Raw genomic sequence first — 17,645 nt, 5'->3', positions numbered from 1 at the left:
TTACACTTGGCCTTATGTACACAGCCTTGCCCGGCCGCCAGGGCGCGTAGGGATTTTAGCGGACGTGAATGTAAATAAATTATATATATATATTGCTAACCCAAGTGCTACTTCTCTCAGGGAGAGCTAGGGGTCCAGGCCAGTGGCCATGGAGGGGTCATACATGGCTGTTTTGGAAGTCCTGGGTGTCTGGACCTGGCTGGGGGACAGATGGGGTCCCAGCCCTCGTCCAACAAAGCTGGTTGCTGGAGACTTCTTCAGACACAGGTCATCTGGGCAAGGCGGCAGGCAACAGCGGTGACCAGGGCTGCACCTTTGCCGGACCCGTCCTCTGATTGCAGGAAGGTGACCACACAGCGAGGGGCCAGCTCCCGCACTGTGGCTGCCACCAGGCTGGAGAAGCTGTGAGGGGGAGAGGCCGAGGTGAGACCAGGTCAGCCGGGCTCCACCTGGCCATGCCTCCCTGCCCAGCCTGGCACCCAGACTCACTGAGGGTGCAACTTGTAGAGGGTTCCATCCACCCCCACGGACACAGTCAGCTCTTCCAGGCCCCGGTTCTCACGGATCTTCTCCACCACGGCAGCCACACCTGCCCCACAAAGCTGGGCGGCCCTCTGGGACACAGCCTGGCACACCTCCAGGACCATCAGGGCATCATCTGAGGTCAGGGACAGCCCCAGATCCTCCAGGATGGCTCGGACCTGCCTCAGGGCCAGGCTGTCACTGGGGACAGGAGGGAATAGAGCACAGAGATGCAAGATGCTGCATGAGCGCCCCCTCTCATGGCTTTCTCGTCCTCTGGGTGCACCTCCCTCCAACCAGCATTCCACCCAACGATAGAGTCCTTTGGGAGGTGGAAGGAGATAATGCAGGCCTCAGCACCTTTCAATCTCAGAGAGAAACTTGGTCTTGAAGATGTCCCTGGTCTGAAGGCGCTGGGTCTGCTGGCCCCGGAAGAGAACTCCAAGGCTGGTCAAATGCAAGAGGGTGTGGCGGACAATCTCCCCCAGGTACATGCCACTGATCATCTTCTCAAACCTGCGTGAAAGTGTGTGTGCACACAGGGCAGGAGGCCCCAGCCCCATGCCACCACCAGCCACATCACTAGTGCCAGCCACCACCAGTCACACCTGCCCAGCCCAACCCTCACCTCTGCTTGCCAGGGTTGATGGATGCCTGGTCCACACTTGCATCAAAACGGGTACTGAGCATGCTGAGAGAGCCATCGTCCCCAAAGGCACCCCACTCCATGTTGATGCACATGTGGCCTGAGTCCCCAGCCACACTTGCCACATTCCGGAGCTCCTCCATGTAGCAGGCATTGGTGCCAGTTCCTTCAGAGAGGCCAGATGGGGTGGAAGCCACTTACTGTTGCAGACAAGATCCCTCTGAGCCCTTCCCACCGAGATAGCAAAATCTGGGCTCATTTCCTACCTCTCCATCTCCTCATGCTCATTGGCCTGCCCGAAGCCCGGTCCTCCTTCCTTCCTCGCATCCATTTTTCAGACCCTGCCACCATCAAGCCCCCCAGGACTCTACTACTTCCCCTACCAGCACCACCATCAGCGCATCTCCCATGCTACCCCAGGGTGCTCCCAAAATGCCCGTCATTCACATCATTCCCCTGAGAGATGTGTGACAGCCCCTGCTGTCACATGGGTGAGAGGCCCAAGCCTTCCTCGACTGGCCTTCCAGGTCTTTAGTCAAACAGTAGGTGCTGGGCCAGGAACCGGGGACATAAAAATGAGACACAAGGAGCTCCACAGTGGCCAGAGGTTGGGCAATGAGCAGCCAACTCTGATACTTCCTGTGTGTGCCCAAATAGAAGTGCAAAGAAAAGCATCATGGAACACCCAAGCACAGGTGAGTCTTCCTGCCTAGAAAGTCAGGAAAAGCTACAGAGAGAAAGTGACATTTGGATTTGACCTTGAAGCCAAGAAGCTTAGACAGAAGGCATACCCTGGGTAAAGGCTTTTCCTTCTTCTCCCCAACACACAACCAGCTCTAAGCAGGTGTGTTGGACCCTGGAATTACTCCATCCAGTTGTTAATTCACACAGCAATCTGGGCCTGCCTCTCTCGAGCATCTCCCGGTGCCAGACACTATGTTCAAGAAGCTCCCAGTCTCCTTCGAGGCTGCCACATACCTCCAGCTCTAAGAAACGGATGTCCAAGGAGCTATGGGATCCCTCCTCCCCCTTCTAGCCAAGTTCCTTTTTTTCTTTTCAAGGCTTTCAAGTCTCACTCATGTCAGGACCCCTTCCTTTCTGATCTTGGCTTGTTGCCCTGGCATTTAGAGTCAGATTCAGCTCTCTCTGATGGCCACGTGCTCTTCTGGATTCAACCCTCACTAAACAGTCAGTTCCGAGAAGGCAGATATTTTCCCCTTCTTTATGTGTCTTCCTGTCCCTTCATCCAGCCCCCAACTGGCCACAGGAGAGGTGCTTAATAAAAACTTAGAATCTTGGGGACTTCCCTGGCGGTCCAGTGGTTAAGACTCCACACTCCCAATGCAGGGGGCCCGGGTTCGATCCCTGATCAGGGAACTAGATCCTGCATGCCACAACTGAGATCCCTCATGCTGCAACTAAAAAGATCCTGCGTGCCACAACTAAAGATCCCATGTGCCACAGCTAAGACCCAGCGTAGCCAAATAAATAAATAAATATTAAAAATTTTTTAAAAAGACTTAGAATCTTGGACTATTCAAAGAACCATCTCAACTCATTCTCTGCACACACCCATCCCATCACTGGGGTCCCACCCAATTCCAAATACTCTGTAGGCCATGAGCCAGGCATAATGCTACACTTTGTCCCCTCCCATTTCATCCTCATAACCCCTTAAGATAGGCATCATTATTATCTCCACCTTAGAGATGAGGAAACTGAGGCTCTGGTGATTTGCCCAAGGTCATACCAGTGGAAGTGGCAGAGCTAGTATTTCCACCCAAATCTGTATGACTCCAAAGCTCACATTCATTTAACAGATGGGCAAACTGAGGTTCAGAGAATTTAAACGACTGTGAGTCAGTAGCTAAGCTGGGCTAAACACTGAAGCTCCAGACCCTCAGCCCAATAGAGTGTTCCAGGGCCCCATTGAGTCAGGTAAGAGTGATGCCACATCCCCAAGGCCAGGGGAATGTTCAAATCAACAGGAGGCAGTAAATTAGCAACAGGCAGTAGGGGCACAAAACAGCAGGGCCCTCCTCACCTACGATGAGGCCAACCTCGCAATGGGGGTCCTCGTAGCCACAGGACATCATGGTCCCCACCGTGTCATTGACAATGGCAACCACATTCAGTTCCACTGCCTGCACACAGAAGGATGCTGCTAGTTGCTGGGCAACGTGGTCGTCACAGCAACTAGCATTGGACCCAGAGGTCTCTACTACAGAGGGCCCCCCACATCAGGCAGCGGGAGACCCTTTGCTGCCTTCAAGGCCCGTTACTCCAAAGCACCCCTGTAGGCAGACTACTTACCTGTCTGCGCCCGATGGCTTCCCGCAGCAGACACACAACATCTTGGCCCTCACAGTCAGATGCATTGAAACCCTTTGTCCAGTTCAGGAGGATGCCCTGGGGTGGGACCAAGAGGAAGCAGGAAGCTAGAGTTCCCTTGGAATCTCACTTTGCCTCCCCAAAGCCTGCATCCCATCAGAATGCAGTATATGATTCCCTCCCCACATAGGATTCTGTGCCTACTCTGTCATACGATTAAGGGCCTTGCCTTCTGCCCCCTCCCAATTCCCCAGGAGGATTCCAGTGTGAAGAAACCTATTAATAACCATCCAACCTACGTCTTCTACTTTTAGTGCCAGAATGCTCAGATAGTTTGAGGGTCTGGCCATTTTAAGACATCTGCCCAGGGCTTCCCTGGTGGCGCAGTGGTTGAGAGTCTGCTTGCCAATGCAGGGGACACGGGTTTGTGCCCCGGTCCGGGAAGATCCCACGTGCCGCGGAGCGGCTGCGCCCATGAGCCATGGCCACTGAGCCTGCGCGTCCGGAGCCTGTGCTCCGCAACGGGAGAGGCCACAACAGTGAAAGGCCCGCGTACCGCAAAAAAAAAAAGACATCTGCCCAGAAGGAATGGCCCTTTGTAATTGGGTTAGGAATTAACAGATCTGGTAAAATGAGTGCTGTGTGTGAGAAAGGGAAGGACAGAGAAGGCTCAGAGGTCCAAATAACAGCAGCGTCTGCTCTCCCAGAAAGAGCTAGCAAGAGTCACTTGAAAGGAAGGAATTCTCAGAGTTAGGACGGAGCCGTGTCAATGGGAGATTCACAGGCATGTTCCAGATATGAGTGAAGGATGAATGGAAAAGCCAGAAACCAGACACCTGGGCAGGACAGGAGGGGACAAGACAATTTACTGTGAGAAACTGGCCTTAAATTGTGAACTTAGTAATGGGGGCCTAGCTGTTCTTTCCTTATTGTGCTTCCTCTGAGGGAGAGGGCAGGGGAACTATTCCACCCACCATTAGGAGAAAATGACCGCTCTGCCCAAAGTAGACGCATGGAGAGCAGGTCTGGGAATCTTTGGGGCAGGAGACTTTAGACATATTAACTGACATTTCCCCCAGTAATATTTCCTTTTATTCCTTTCCCCATAAAACCACAAGATAGAGTGTTCTGTGCTCATTGTCTCAAAAACAGAAACCAGAGAGAGTGAGAGTGAATGAGAGGGAGAGCCAGATCATGAGTAACAGCAGTTTCCCCACTCCCAGATGAGAGAAAGACCCCCTGGTTTGGGGAAGGTGAGATGGGCAGGAGTTAGAGCCAGGTTCCAGATGGCTTCCTGAGAAAGATGTCCTAGGCCCTCCACCCTGGGCATGCCCCTGTGGGGAAGGGGAGGACACAGAAGGGATTTGGATAATCTGAGAACAGAGGCAGCCTCTGCCCTCCTTCCCCACGGAGGGGAAGGTAAGGTATCAAGGGCGTTGTCAAGACCCAAGAGAGCAAGATGCAGAGTCCAAATGGCTGGGGCCTGGACGTTTCCCCCACGTCCCAGCTTGTCTGCACATTCTATACAGCAAAGGAGGGGCCCCTACCTGGATAAGGGGATCCCTGAATTGATTACCATTAAGTTTTCACTCCTGAAAAGAATGTGGGCTCAACATAGAAATTAAATTCTGTTAATAGGACCGTGTTTCCTGCATGCCTGATTTTGCACAGGGTCCCACCTGCTTCTCACACCTTACAAGGAATAATCAAAAGGTGCCAGAATAACTCAGGCTGGAGGAAGCAGATGAGCAAAGAGACACTGCTGACTGCATGATCCAAAGGAAAGCAGAGCACAGAGGCCCGTGTCTGAGAGGTCAGAGCAGGAGCAGAGGGTAGGCGAAAACCATAGGAAGGCTGTTTGGAGTAGAGTAGGCAGAGCTTCCCAGAGACCACAGGTGTGGAAGAACCTGGTGGGCACCTTCAGGGCCAGCAAGCTCCTCATCACAGGAGCTTTTCAGCAGAAGTTGGGGGTGTTGAGGAGGAGATTCCTGGGAGCTTGGATCAGAGGTCTGGGAGGAGCCATCTCCATGGCAGGCCTTAGGTGTGTGCATGAAAAGTCTAGCATTCCTGATGAAGGATGCAGAGGTGTGTGCTGAGTGGGTGTTGTGTCTAGACCTGTGCCTGCCCCTCTGCCAACCCCAACCAGGCCCTGAGAAGGATACCAGCAAGGCCGGGAATAGGAGAGAGGGCAAAGAAACCATGCAACCACAAGCCCCTTTGAGAGACAGAACAATCTGCTCCCTGCAGATACCCTCGGCATTACAACAGTGCTGTGGGTGAGACAGCCAGTGTGTCCTCTGGTCAGTCCCAACCTTGGCCTGCACTGCTCCCAAGTGCCCAGACCTAATGCTGGCTCCACTCTCCTGCCCACTGGCAGCCCCCAGGGGTAACCATGTCCTTCTCCATCCCACGCCTTTTCATGGCCCTGGATTCCAGGCCATTTCACCGCATCCCATCCACCTGGGCACATCACATCTGGGGAAACTGAGGCTGGGTGCAGGCCCAGCCCAGCAGTGCCTCCACCCAGCCCTCTCCCTAGCCCAGGAAGCCCTCTCCAGGCCTCCTGCCCACTCCAAGAAGAGTATGTTGGTGGAAAGCCCCTGAGGATGGCTTCCCGCAGCCCTCCCTCTCTCACCTGGTCCAGGCCGAGCTGCGTACATGGGAAGGAGAAGGTGAAACCCAGGGGGAGGCTCTGCCCACTCAGGCCCTGCTTCTCCTGGAAGTCCACGATGCAGTCCACAATGTGGTCAAAGAGCTGAGGGGTGGAGCAAGTCAGGGAGTAGGCCACTTGGCCCTTCCCCGCCCCCTGACATCAGCTCCAGGTTGTGGGTACCTGCTGCCCAGAGCCCTGGGCCACGCACTCCGGGATGGAGTAGATCTGGCTGGTGATTTGCACACCTCCAGTGGCCACACGCACCAGGAGGACCCGGAAGTTGGTGCCCCCCAGGTCCAGGGCCAGGAAGTCCCCACGCTCTGTGGGGCAGAGACCCTCAGTGCCAGGTCAAAGCTGGAAGCTCCACCCCCACACATGCTGTGACCCCCCAGGAGCCCATGTCCCATTCAGACCAAGTCTTTACCACTGCCATCAGGCGTGTCCCGGACGTAAGTGGGCAGCATGCGGAGGGAGGAGGCTTCCCCTTGGAGTCCCTTGGCCATGGCCTCTCGCATCTGTGCCTGCACTGCTGCCAGCTGCTCACGGGTCAACCGGAATGGTGCCAGGGTCTCCTCCAGCAGGCACCGGTGGGCAGCCAGGCGGGCAGCCACAGCAGTCACCATTGCCACACCCTGGCCGCCCCCGTCCACAGAAGGTATGAAGGAGACATCACATTCGGGGGCCAGGAGCATCACTGTCTCCTGCAGGATGCTGAGGAACCTACACAGACACACATCAGGTGCACCCTGGCTTGGCACCTGGCTTGCGGAAGCCCTGGGCTCTGCAAGGGCTTGCGGAAGCCCTGGGCTCCCTCACTTCAAATCAATTCAATTCTAAACCCATCTATGCACCAACCATACGCCCAGTGCCCCCAGTGACACCCTCCCTTGCACAACCAAGAGAAGCCTCTTTCTCTCCTCTGACCTCTTCTGGCCTCCCCAGCCCCTGTCTGTCCTCACTTTGCTTGGGTGCCATTCATACCCATCGGCTTGCACCAGTGGTACCAGAGTGCCCTCTCGGTGTGTGTCACAAACACACACTTGTTCCTGCTACCTGCTAACACAGGATCATCTGTATTCCCAATACCTGGGGTGTCGCTCAAACACTCGGCCTCCAGTGGCCACAGCGATCTGAAGTGTCTGCTGCTCCCGGCTGTGCTGGAGACGGGAGAGGACGGCAGCCAGGGCAGCTGCACAGAGCTGGGCAGCCCGCGTGCACACAGCCGCGCATACGTGCTGCACGAACTCGGCATCTGAGGCCCTCGGGTTCAGGCCCAAGTCCTGCAGGATAGCGTGCACACGGGCTGCCCCAGCAGAGGGACTGGCGGGGACAGGGTGCTACTTTGGGGCTGAAGTAGCCCCAAAGCTCCCTGCCCCCACCAAAGCTCCATGGCTACCTCAGGGAAAGAGCATCCTCCCCATTCCCAAGTCAAGAACCCCTCTGTCGCAGCCCACTCGCCTCCCGCACTCACTCCTCCATCTCAGCCACATGTTCCAGGAGGATGCCGCCTTGCCTTAGCAGGGCAGGAGAGGTGTAGCCGCCAAAGAGGACCCCGCACCGGGCCAGGTGAGCCAGCACCAGCCGCACCAGCTCACCCAGGTACAGGCCCCCGATCATCTTCTCAAACCTACAGGCAGGAAGGGTGGCTGGACAGAGCCTTTCCTAAGCCCTCAGCCCACCTGGTCCCACCTCCAAGAACTCCCAAAGAGAGGTCACTTTCTTTGCGGTCCCTGCTGAAGGGTCCAGAAGCAAATGGCCTCCTAGGAGACAGTTGGGTGTTTACCCAGACCCCACTGCCCCCTCTGGCTTAGATTAGGTTCATGGGGGCTCCTGGAGGGTAGAAGGACCCAAGGAGGGTAGGAGACTCTTTGCTTGGCTACTCTCAACCCCCAACCCCTGCCAGAGCTGGCCAGAGTCAGGAATAAGGGAGGGCCAAGAGTTAAAAACTCTTCGTTCTAGAACCCATTCCTTCTTTGAGCCTGGCCAGGGCCCCCCAGGATGCAACCTGGAGAGCCTAGGAGCAAATGAGAGGGAGGGGCCTAAGGGCTGGAGTACAGGGACAACAGAGCGGGAGGGGAACAAAGCAGCGATGGGGCTAGAGCAGAAGGTTAGGCCACCTCTGGGCACCCCGATTCAGAGACTCGTGGTCCAGGGTGTGGTCGAAGATGGTCAGCACTGGCCCCAGGGCCCCATCATCACTGAAGGAGCCCCACTCGACGCTGATGCAGACTCGGCCCCGGTCCTCGTCTAGCACTGCCACATGCCGTGCCTCTTCCATGTAACACGCATTGGTGCCAGTGTCTGGCAGGGACACCCCATCAGGGCCTGTCCACCAGGCCTCCAGGCCCTCCATCCACCATCACAAATGCCTGTGACTCACCTACAACCAGCCCAACTTCACATGGCCCAACCCCTGGCTCGCAGCCCATCATGGTGCCCACTGTGTCATTCACCACGGCAACTACATCGATGCTGTAGGTCTGGACAACAGAGAGGACAGAGGTCAGGGAACCTGGGGGATGGGCAGGGCTGGGGCCCTGGCTTTGACGGAGACACACAGAGTCCCTGAAATGCGTGTCCGCATGCCCCACACATTTGCGTCACATATGCTCTAGGCCTTCCCACCCTATAGAGGATTTTCCTCCCATCCCACGCCTGCCCCTTGGCTCCTCTGCCCCCAGCTCAGGCCCTGGAGGTCTCAGGGGCTCTCAGCCTCAGCCATCACTTCCAGAACACCAGTGCTCCCCACAGGACCAGGACAAGGGTGAGCAAACATGTCACCTTGAAGGCTATGCTGTAGACACCTCTCTTGCTCACCCTGGTCCTGGCCTGGCTCCCCAAGCCTGCTCCTCTCAGCCCTGACTTCCAGCTACTCACACAGCACCGTGGTGGTTAGTCGGCACAGATCCAGAGTGGCCTTTCTCAGGCATCCAGACTTTTGAATATGCCCTTCTCTGAAATTAGACCTTCCTCCCCAGCCCCAGCTTAGGCACCTGGCAAACTTCTCCTTCAAGTCTCTGCTCAAGTCGTAGTACACCCTTCCCTGTGCTCCCACAGTCATCGGAACCACATTCTCAACAGGGACAATCTTTTATTGGAATGCTTTCCCCACTAGACTTGTGAGGTCCCTGAGGACAGGGTCAAGTCTTTTCATCTTTGTTTCCCCCTACAGTCCTGAACGTTTATTTGACCTTTCTTAGCTTCAGCCTCCTTACCTATAAAATGAGAATGGTAGCAGCATTTACCCGAAGGTTACATGGATAAAGGGTATAAACACGAGAGGAAAGCAGGCTCTCCCAGAAGCATAGGGACAGCCTACATGTGCTGGGCCCAGGCCCAGGCCCAGGCCCAGGCCACATGGGCATCCCTCCCTGCTCCCCTTCCTCTACTCACTCCCTGCCTCTGGATGGCATCTCGTAGCAACTGGACCACATCCTGGCCTTCCACACCACTGCACCTAAAACCTTTGGTCCAGGAAATGAGGGTGCTCTGGAGGCAGAAAATTCAGGTCAATCCTCCAACAACCTTCATGGGGCTGCAGCCCCTCCACCCACTGTCCCTGTAGCCACTCACCTTGTCCAGCCCTGTCTGGTGACAAGGGAAGGAGAAGCTGAACCCAAGCTGCAGACCCTGATTGCCCACGGGGAGCACATCCAGAAACTCAGATAGGCAGCGGGCGGCAAAGTCAAAGAGCTGTGGGGTGGGTTGGGGGCTTAGCTCTGCCCACTGGAGCCCCAGCTGCCCCCGGGCCCAGAGCCTGTGCAGTGAGTGCTCACCTGCTGACCAGGACCCAGCATCACCTCTTGGGGGATCACAAACTCCTGGCTTCGGGGCTCCATCTTGTGCCCCTCAATGCCCATCAGGGTCACCCACAGAACACGCAGTGAGGCCCCTGTGGCTCCCAGTTCCAGCACCACGAAGTCTCCTTGCTCTGTGGGAAAGAAGGTCACAGAAAGGCACGCAGCTGGTGAGACCAAGCCCTCTTTTTCCCAGAAACATTCCCAAGGCCTGTGAAGTCTCATCAAGGGACCTTAGAGATGGGGACCTTAGAGATGGAGAAAGGGGTAAGGAACTCCCCCCTCCCCCAGATCAGAACCCTCTTACCAGTCCTGGCCACCCATGTTAGTCTATACCACCCACCAGTGCCATGTGGGGTAGACCCCACATATGTGGGCAGCATCCGGACAGCAGGGGCAGGGCTGGCCTGCCCCTTAAGGGCCTGCTCCATGGAGTCCAGGAGGCTGGTTTGGATCTGCCGCAGCTGTGCCCCTGTCACCTTGAACTGCTGCAGGCATTCCTGTACCTGAGGAGAAACAGGCCGACATCTGGGCAGGAGCCCTGTTGGCCTAGCGAAGTTCCCCCACTCCAAACAAGACAGAGGCCAGCCTGGCCCAGTTCATACCTCCCTTCCCTAGCCCAGACCAGCACCCCTCCCTTAGCTTCCCCAGGGGCTGGCCTGAGCCCTGCTTGAGCCCACTGTGAGCCTTGCTGAGCTCCCCAGCACCTGCCCAGCCTCACTCCTCGCCTCTTCACACACTGTGGCTTTCTTGCTGCTCACAGCCTACACCAGCTCCTGCACCCTCAGAAAGCTCCTTTCTGGTGGGAAGACCCACCCACTTCCTCCTGCTCCATTCCCTTGTGGATCCTTTCAGCTCCTTCCAACCCCCTCTCCTTCTTTGATTTCAGGGCTGGCAAGACCTCTCCCCTGTCACCCCACCAGTGATTTGCTCTGGTTCCCCAGGACCCATAGCCGAGCTGCTCAGTGAATTGTTGTTAGATGAGCAAATGAATGAACAAATGTGTGGATGAACTTCAGGTTCAGGGGCTTCCCTCTTCCGATACACTCCACTCTGGAGCCCGAGCAAGCCCAGCCAGGAGCGTTTGGGGGCCACACCATGGAGGACAGTCCTCCCACAGTTGGCCATCCTTCACACAGACATTGACTGAGCCCCTAATATGTACCCAGCACTATTCTAAGCACCATACACTGCACAGCCAGCTGAGTCTGCTCTTGTGGAACTCAATTCCAGTGTAGGGGGCAGAAAATAAGCACAGAAACATGTAATATGGTTCTGGTAGTACTGGTAGAAAAGAAAGGCAGAAATAGAAGTTCAGGAGTGACCAGGAGAGGAAGAGGTATTTTTGGATATTGGTCAGGGAAGGTCTCCCCATGGAGGTGACCTAAATGAAGGAAAGGAATGAGCCATTTGAAGATATGGGGGAAGAGCACAAAGGGTTTTTCTTCAGAGCAAGGGGATGGATTTTGGGGAAGGCTGGCCAGGCGCAGATCAGAGTGAAGGGAGTGGCGGGCAGACAGGGAAAGCAGAGGATGGGACAGCAGGTTCTTTTCCAGCAGAAGCTTGAGTTGGGGGAGCTTAAGAAAAGCTCCAGTATCTCACTTCTGTGTGGAAACCTCCCTGGGACAACCCTCTGGCCTGTCCTTCAAAGAGGCCTCAGCAGCCTCCCTGGGTTTTTCAGAGGGTCCCAGCCCCCGACTCCATTCTCCCAGGCTTAGCCTTTCCCGGGTCCCCACTGCCTGTCTCATAGGAATTCCATTCCTATGACCCGCTACCCCACACTGGGCCCATATCTATAAAGTACCACTCAGGCACCTGGATAAGGAGGCAGGGAGAGCCAGGGAGGAGAGGCTGCCAACTGAGGGAGATGGGGGCAACTCAGTCCCACCCCTGCTTTAGGAAAAGAATGGGAAACAGATCCCTAAGGAGGCAAATGATCCTAACTGGAGTCCAGATGTTCAGTTCCATATTCACATTACTGCTTCCAGTAGCCATGCATGCTAGGAGGAGCTACTCCTGAGTCACAAATGAGGAAACTGAGGCTCAGAGAGGTATAGTCATCTGCCTAATCCAAGCAGCTATTAAGGGGCAGAGCGGGACTTGAACCCAGATCTGACTGCAGAGATGTTTCCACATAAATGTGAAGCCTTATAAAAACTAATAAAAACACCTGAAAAGAACCCAAAGCTGATGAAGTTTGCAGCAAAGAAACCCCCACAGGACATGGGATGAGAAAACTTAAATCTGAGTCCTTGCCCTGCCACTTCCTGTCTATGTGGCCCTGGGCAAGTTAAACTTCTCTCTGACATGGTAAGACTTAACAAGAGAATAACAATACTCAGAAGCACCCAGGAGCCATGTCTTGTTCATGGCTGTATCTCAGGGCCACAAGGAGTGGCTGGCTCTCAGGATTTGTTGACTAAGTGGTTGTGGTGGCATAAGAAAGGGGATAATGTATGTGAAAGTGTAAAGTGCTGTTCAGATGTGAGGGGTGTTTTATTATTGCTTAATGACAACATCAGAGTTATGGAGAAGTCAATGGCTTGGGTAGATCGATGTTTTTCTTCCTTTTCCTCCCAGCTGCAGTGAGAGGTGCAAGAGGAGTGACTATGAGATGGCAGAAGCCTCAAGAAACACAGGAGGACTTCCCTGGCTGACGCTGGTGGGCACACAGCAGACAGGAGAAGCTACTGGAGTCTCCCCTCAACCTCCCCCAAGAAGAGTGGGGAGAGACCTCAGCCAGGAGAGTGAGGAGCAAAGCATTAGAGAGAGGGTGGATTCAATGCGGCCTCAATGCTGGATCCTTTGACCAACTTGCTGTGTCCATCAGTCAGGGCCCACCTCATCTCTCTGAGCAGGTTTTCTCCTCTGTCAAGCAGGAACAAAAATAGCACCCACTTCTCAGCGATGTTTTGAGGACTGAGAAGACAGTAGATGTGAAGGGGTGAGAAAGTGGCTGGCCTATAGGACATGGGTTCCCTTTCCTCAGAGCACAAGGTAAAACTAGCCTGGGGAGCCTGACTCCATGACCCCTCCGGTGACAAAAAGAGTCCTGGCAGAAGGCACCAGGAAGGGACTCAGATGGGACTGGGTTCCGACTACACGTGGTTCTTAGATCATCATGGGAAGGGGAGCTGAGGTTGAAGCCTTGCAGTGCTGAGTGGGGGCCCAAGGCCACAGGAAATTTGGCATCCGTGTGAAATTCCCCCAAAGCTGAAGAGAATTGTCTTTAAACTGCAGGTGTGTGCAATAAAGCCAGCAGGGTGGGTGTGGGACCAGCGCCAGAGTCTCAAGAGAGTGGTGTAAAGTGAAAGAGGTGATGGTGGCAGGCCCTAGAGCAAGCCCTGGGAGGGCAGGCACCGCGGCACAGTCATTGCACCCTTCTGTGGCCCAGCTAGGGGTCGTGCACAGAAGAAATGTTTACAGGGTCTGGGGCAGACGTTGGACAAGGGTAAAGTGGGAGCATGAAATGCAGTGAGGGGTGACGCCCCTCTCGTTTGGGCAACAAGCCAAATCAAGCAGGTTTCAGAATGGGCTGGAAAGCTAAAGAAACTGCAGGGAAAGATACAAGAACCCTTTCGTGGATGCCTCCTCTGTGCAGGTCCTGTATCTCCATTAGCTCACTTAATCCTCCAGGGGTGGGAGGATTAGACTTTATTTTCCTCCATTTCAGTGTTGACGAAACAGAGACGAAGAGATGTGAATTGACTTACCCGAGTGTTTCCTGCTAGAGGGTGTGGTAGGCAAGGGCTTCTAAATCTTAGTCAAGATGACAGAAAAAAGAGAAATTCACTCTGAGCTAACCTGAGGCACAATAACCTTGCTGCACAACCTCCAAGTTGAGTTCAGCACTGAAATTCTCTCTGTGTGCCTGACTTCAGTGGTCGTGTTGAGGGGTGAAAGATGTGCAGGAATGACTTGAGAAGTGGGAAAAGGAAGGGCTTTAAGAACACAGCTTTCTACAAGAAAAACCCTGGAGGGTCCTTTCTAGACTCTGGAGATGAAACACCTCAGCTCAAGCTCCTGTCATGCCTTAAGCTCAAGGTACGTCACCTCTCTAAGCCCCCTTCCTCGCCTGTAAAATGAGGAGATAATCCCCACCTTGCAGTGGTGTGGAGCCTTGAAGGAGAAAGCTACTAGATCAGATATGAAAGGCTCAGTAAACAGGAAAGGGCTGCATGGGTGTGAGCCAGTGGCCGCATGGCATCTTCTGCTGCTCCTGCTCTTGACACCCTTGAATAGGCACGAGACAGGAACCCAGCGCTGAACTTACCAGCTCAGAGCTGTTTGAGGGGCAGGGCAAGCCTTCTTGGGGGCAGCTAGGGGCTCCTTCCCGTTGCTGCAACCCTAGAGACCCAATGGAGTCCATGTGGTTCCACGGTGGGGGGTGACCTCCTATGGGAGAAAAGGGTTCCCGGGTGAACCACGTACTCCACAGGTTGTGATGAACCTCGGAGGCTGTGATACAGACCCTTAACTTTCTTCCTTCTGAAGGGGACCAGGAAGGAAGATGTGGGCAGAGCTCAGAATCTCTGACCATCAAAATCCTTTAGTAAACCACCAGAAAGCCCTCATTTTCCAGAGCATGTACAACAAAAGAGCACTGGGAAGGCTGATTTCTAATCCCAATGCCATTCATTCAGTCATTCATTCACATTTACCAGTCCCTAATGCCTAATGTGCCACATGCTAGGGTACAGACAAAGCAGACCTAGACCACACCCTCAGGGACCTCACAGCTTTACCAATAATCACAGTATGACTGACACAGGCAGTGACAGAGATGGACTTGCTGCTGTACTTGGGAGTTCAGGGATGTGCTAAAGGTTTGGAGCAAAGGCTGTGAGGTAAGGAGGGGCCAAAGACCTGCTGGAGAAGCAAGCAGGCTGGCTTGGCACCTTCATGCCAAGTTAAGGTATGTAAATTTCACGCTGAAGAGAGAAGTGGACAGGGGTGGATCTGTGCTTCAGAAAGGGGTTCCACTAATGCCATGACTTCGGGCAAATCGTTTATGATTTCTTTGCATTTCAGTTTCTTCATCTGTAAAAAACAGAAGATAATATCTACCTTCACAAGGCTGTCATCAGAATTAAAAAGAGTAACAACAGGGAAAATGCTTTGGGAACTGTAATGTGCAACATAAACGTCAGGGTGGGTTTTGGAAGGTGGGGTGATGCTGAGCTGAAAGAGCCCTGTGCTCATAGCTGAGGATGCAGCTCCTCACAAAGCAGCCACACCAGGTCTCTCTATCTCAAGGCCTACTTTATTTTCATCTACATATAAATAAAATGGGGACCAGGAAGTTTCCAAAGGAGCCTTCAATGATTCAGGTGCCCTGCAGGGGTGGAAGAAAAGGGAAATGCAATGGAGGGCCCAAGATGGGCAGAAGGCATCTGGCTACTGAATTATTCCCTCTCCTCCTTTAACAGCAAAACTTCAGGAAAGCTACCTTCCCACCTCTGCAACCCCTCCCCACCTGCCACTCCCCTCATGTCCATGAATTTGCCCTCCCCATGGCCACCTATGACCTCCTGACTGCCCAATACCAGCCTTTTCCTCAGTCTCCATGCTTTCACCCTCTCTCAGGCATGCAAAGCCATGAGAATTCTCTTCACTGCGAAATTCTCTTCTCCCTTGGCTGCAACAGTCAGTCTTCCCTGAGCCTCCTTCCTGAGTCTCTCATAGTCTGCGTCAATAACTCCTTCGCTCCTCTCCTCTTAGCTCCCAAGTTTCTGGCCATAGTCTTCTTCTCCACACTCCCTCTTTATCTCACTCATCCCCAAGGTTTGATTAAAACCTGTGTGAAGGTTCCCAAATCTACCCCTGTCCTGAGCCAAATCCCAAATTCCAATGGTCTGTTAGCATCTCTGGATGCTAGAGAAGCCTCCTCAAACTCAACGGTCAAAGCCACATTCATTTCCTCCTTCACTTTTCCCCACGAAATTCTTCCCGTCCTTCACCTTGGCTGGAGGCATTCATGTTGCCACTATACATCCCTGACCCTCACTTCCTCTACGCAATAAGTTCTCAGGCTGAAAGAGCTGAGAGCGGAAAGAGCTCCCATGTGTCTCCACCTCCCAGTTCCCACAGCCATCCTTCCTAGACCTTCCACCCATCTGATTATTCCAACAGCCTCCTAATTGATATTTGCGCTCCCATGTGGCCATCTCGCCACCTTACCCACACCAAACATGTTACCAGAGTGACTGTGCAAAAATAGATTTTATCATGTCATTCCCCACAATGTGAAGTAAGCCGTCACACTGTGATGGCTTCTACTGCAGAAAAAGAAGTTTTGTGACTTTGCAACCCCCTCACACTGTCCTCAACCCAAGCTTCCTCGCTTGCTACTCCCCTTCATATTCCAGCCACATTGACTATGAGCTTCATCCTGTCTCCTGCTGTCCAGCCTTCGTTCACAGCCTTCCCTGGAATTGCTGTCTGAGTCATCTCTGCTTCTTCAATGCCCAGCACAGGGCTTGAAATAGATAGGTGCTAGTACAGCTTTGAAAAATTGAGAGGTGGGGAGTTCTTATTCAGAGAACCAAGAAATCAGTTTCCAAAAAATCTCCCCAAAGTCACATATACCTACACTCAGTTTCTGTCACATCTGTCAAACATATGTTCCATATATGTTAGAAGTCTGTTTTGAGGATAAAATGGGATAACTGAGGCAATTACCTTTGGGAGGGGCCTAGGGCTACACACATGGTGAGATTTCACTCTCCTTTCGAGGCCCAGCTAGCTCAATCACTCATTCACTCTTATTAATTTCTTCTTCTATTCAACATTTATTCAGCACTTCTACATAACAGAGACTGAAGCTTCCCCCAAGTAACCCCAGTATTTACACTCCCAGTAAATGTATTCATTTCTGTCTCTTCCAGCTGAGAGTTCCTGTGGGGAGGGACATGTCTCCCATATCACTAGATCCCCAGAACCCAGCCCAGGGTCTGGGGATGTTTGAATAACTGTGGGCCTCTTGGCTTAATTCAGCTGAATCAGCTACATGGAACGAGCCTTCCTTCTGAAAGGTATCCCAGGACCTCTGCCGAGGTTAGGAACCACTATCGAGGACCAACCAGCTTAGCCTTTCCAGCCTCCACTCATCCAGGATGGACTAAGCAGGAGAGATGAGGGTAAGGAAGGGGCTAGAGCTGAGGCAGGCAGGAATTAGAGGAGAATCTTACCTGGGAGAAGCAGCAGTTGGTCACTCTCCTCAGACCTCGGCTCTTCTCTCTCAATGAGACGTCCCACTGAACTGCTTTGTACTCAAAAAGTGAAACTCACGAGTAATCTGACTTATAATGTCACCAAGCCCCACCCTCTCACTAGACACCAGCTAATTCGGGAAGGTGCACTTCCCTCTGAGTCTGCCCTAAGAGGAGGCCAGGTTAGGCAGGGCCATGGTGCAAACTTAAGCAAGATCGCCACAGGAAGTTGGGAGTCCTGAAGTGGGTCAAGGAGCCTGGGATATCCCCTCTGCAATGCTGGGAGCTCCATCCATTTTACAAACACTCAGAGTCCGCAGTGGTTCACCCCTGGAAAGGAGCTAGAATAGCCTGGGAAATATGTAGTCCAATGGACAATTTTCCAAAATGTGTAACGACTTACTAAATGAACACGAGGCGATGTGGAAGCACAAGAGGAAGAGGCTAACTCTGCCCCAGAGTGGGCAGAAGTTGAGGAAGCTGAG

The 17,645-nt window shown here is 53.6% G+C and overlaps 1 protein-coding gene across 4 annotated transcripts; it reads right to left on the bottom strand.

The window, feature by feature from the left end:
- Positions 1–69: 69 nt before the first annotated feature.
- On the bottom strand, positions 70–17,254 carry LOC111169843 (hexokinase-3). Of its 4 annotated transcripts, none has more exons than XM_022564391.3 (19): positions 17,140–17,254; positions 14,223–14,344; positions 10,293–10,455; positions 9,929–10,083; positions 9,726–9,845; positions 9,546–9,641; positions 8,533–8,632; positions 8,270–8,453; positions 7,624–7,779; positions 7,239–7,472; positions 6,577–6,872; positions 6,333–6,472; positions 6,135–6,254; positions 3,482–3,577; positions 3,213–3,312; positions 1,151–1,334; positions 883–1,038; positions 490–723; positions 70–402 (listed from the first exon to the last, which is right to left on the bottom strand). In XM_022564391.3, the coding sequence occupies exons 2-19, from the start codon at positions 14,316–14,318 to the stop codon at positions 258–260; spliced, it is 2,775 nt and encodes a 924-aa protein (XP_022420099.1). In that variant the 5' UTR covers positions 14,319–14,344; positions 17,140–17,254; the 3' UTR covers positions 70–257. The 4 variants fall into 4 exon arrangements, with proteins under 4 accessions (XP_022420099.1, XP_089761253.1, XP_022420100.1 ...); XM_089905127.1 differs by lacking the exon at positions 17,140–17,254 and adding an exon at positions 14,816–14,834; XM_022564392.3 differs by lacking the exon at positions 9,546–9,641.
- Between the last annotated feature and the right edge of the window lie 391 nt (positions 17,255–17,645).

Source organism: Delphinapterus leucas, unplaced genomic scaffold (genome assembly GCF_059928025.1).
Source record: "Delphinapterus leucas isolate spDelLeu-1000000601 "Yukka" unplaced genomic scaffold, BTC_Dleu_Yukka2 spDelLeu_asBTCV2_sq25, whole genome shotgun sequence".
NCBI classification, from domain to species: domain Eukaryota; kingdom Metazoa; phylum Chordata; class Mammalia; order Artiodactyla; family Monodontidae; genus Delphinapterus; species Delphinapterus leucas.
The sequence above is the reverse complement of the archived record's forward strand: the minus strand, read 5'-3'. Positions and strand labels throughout refer to the sequence as shown.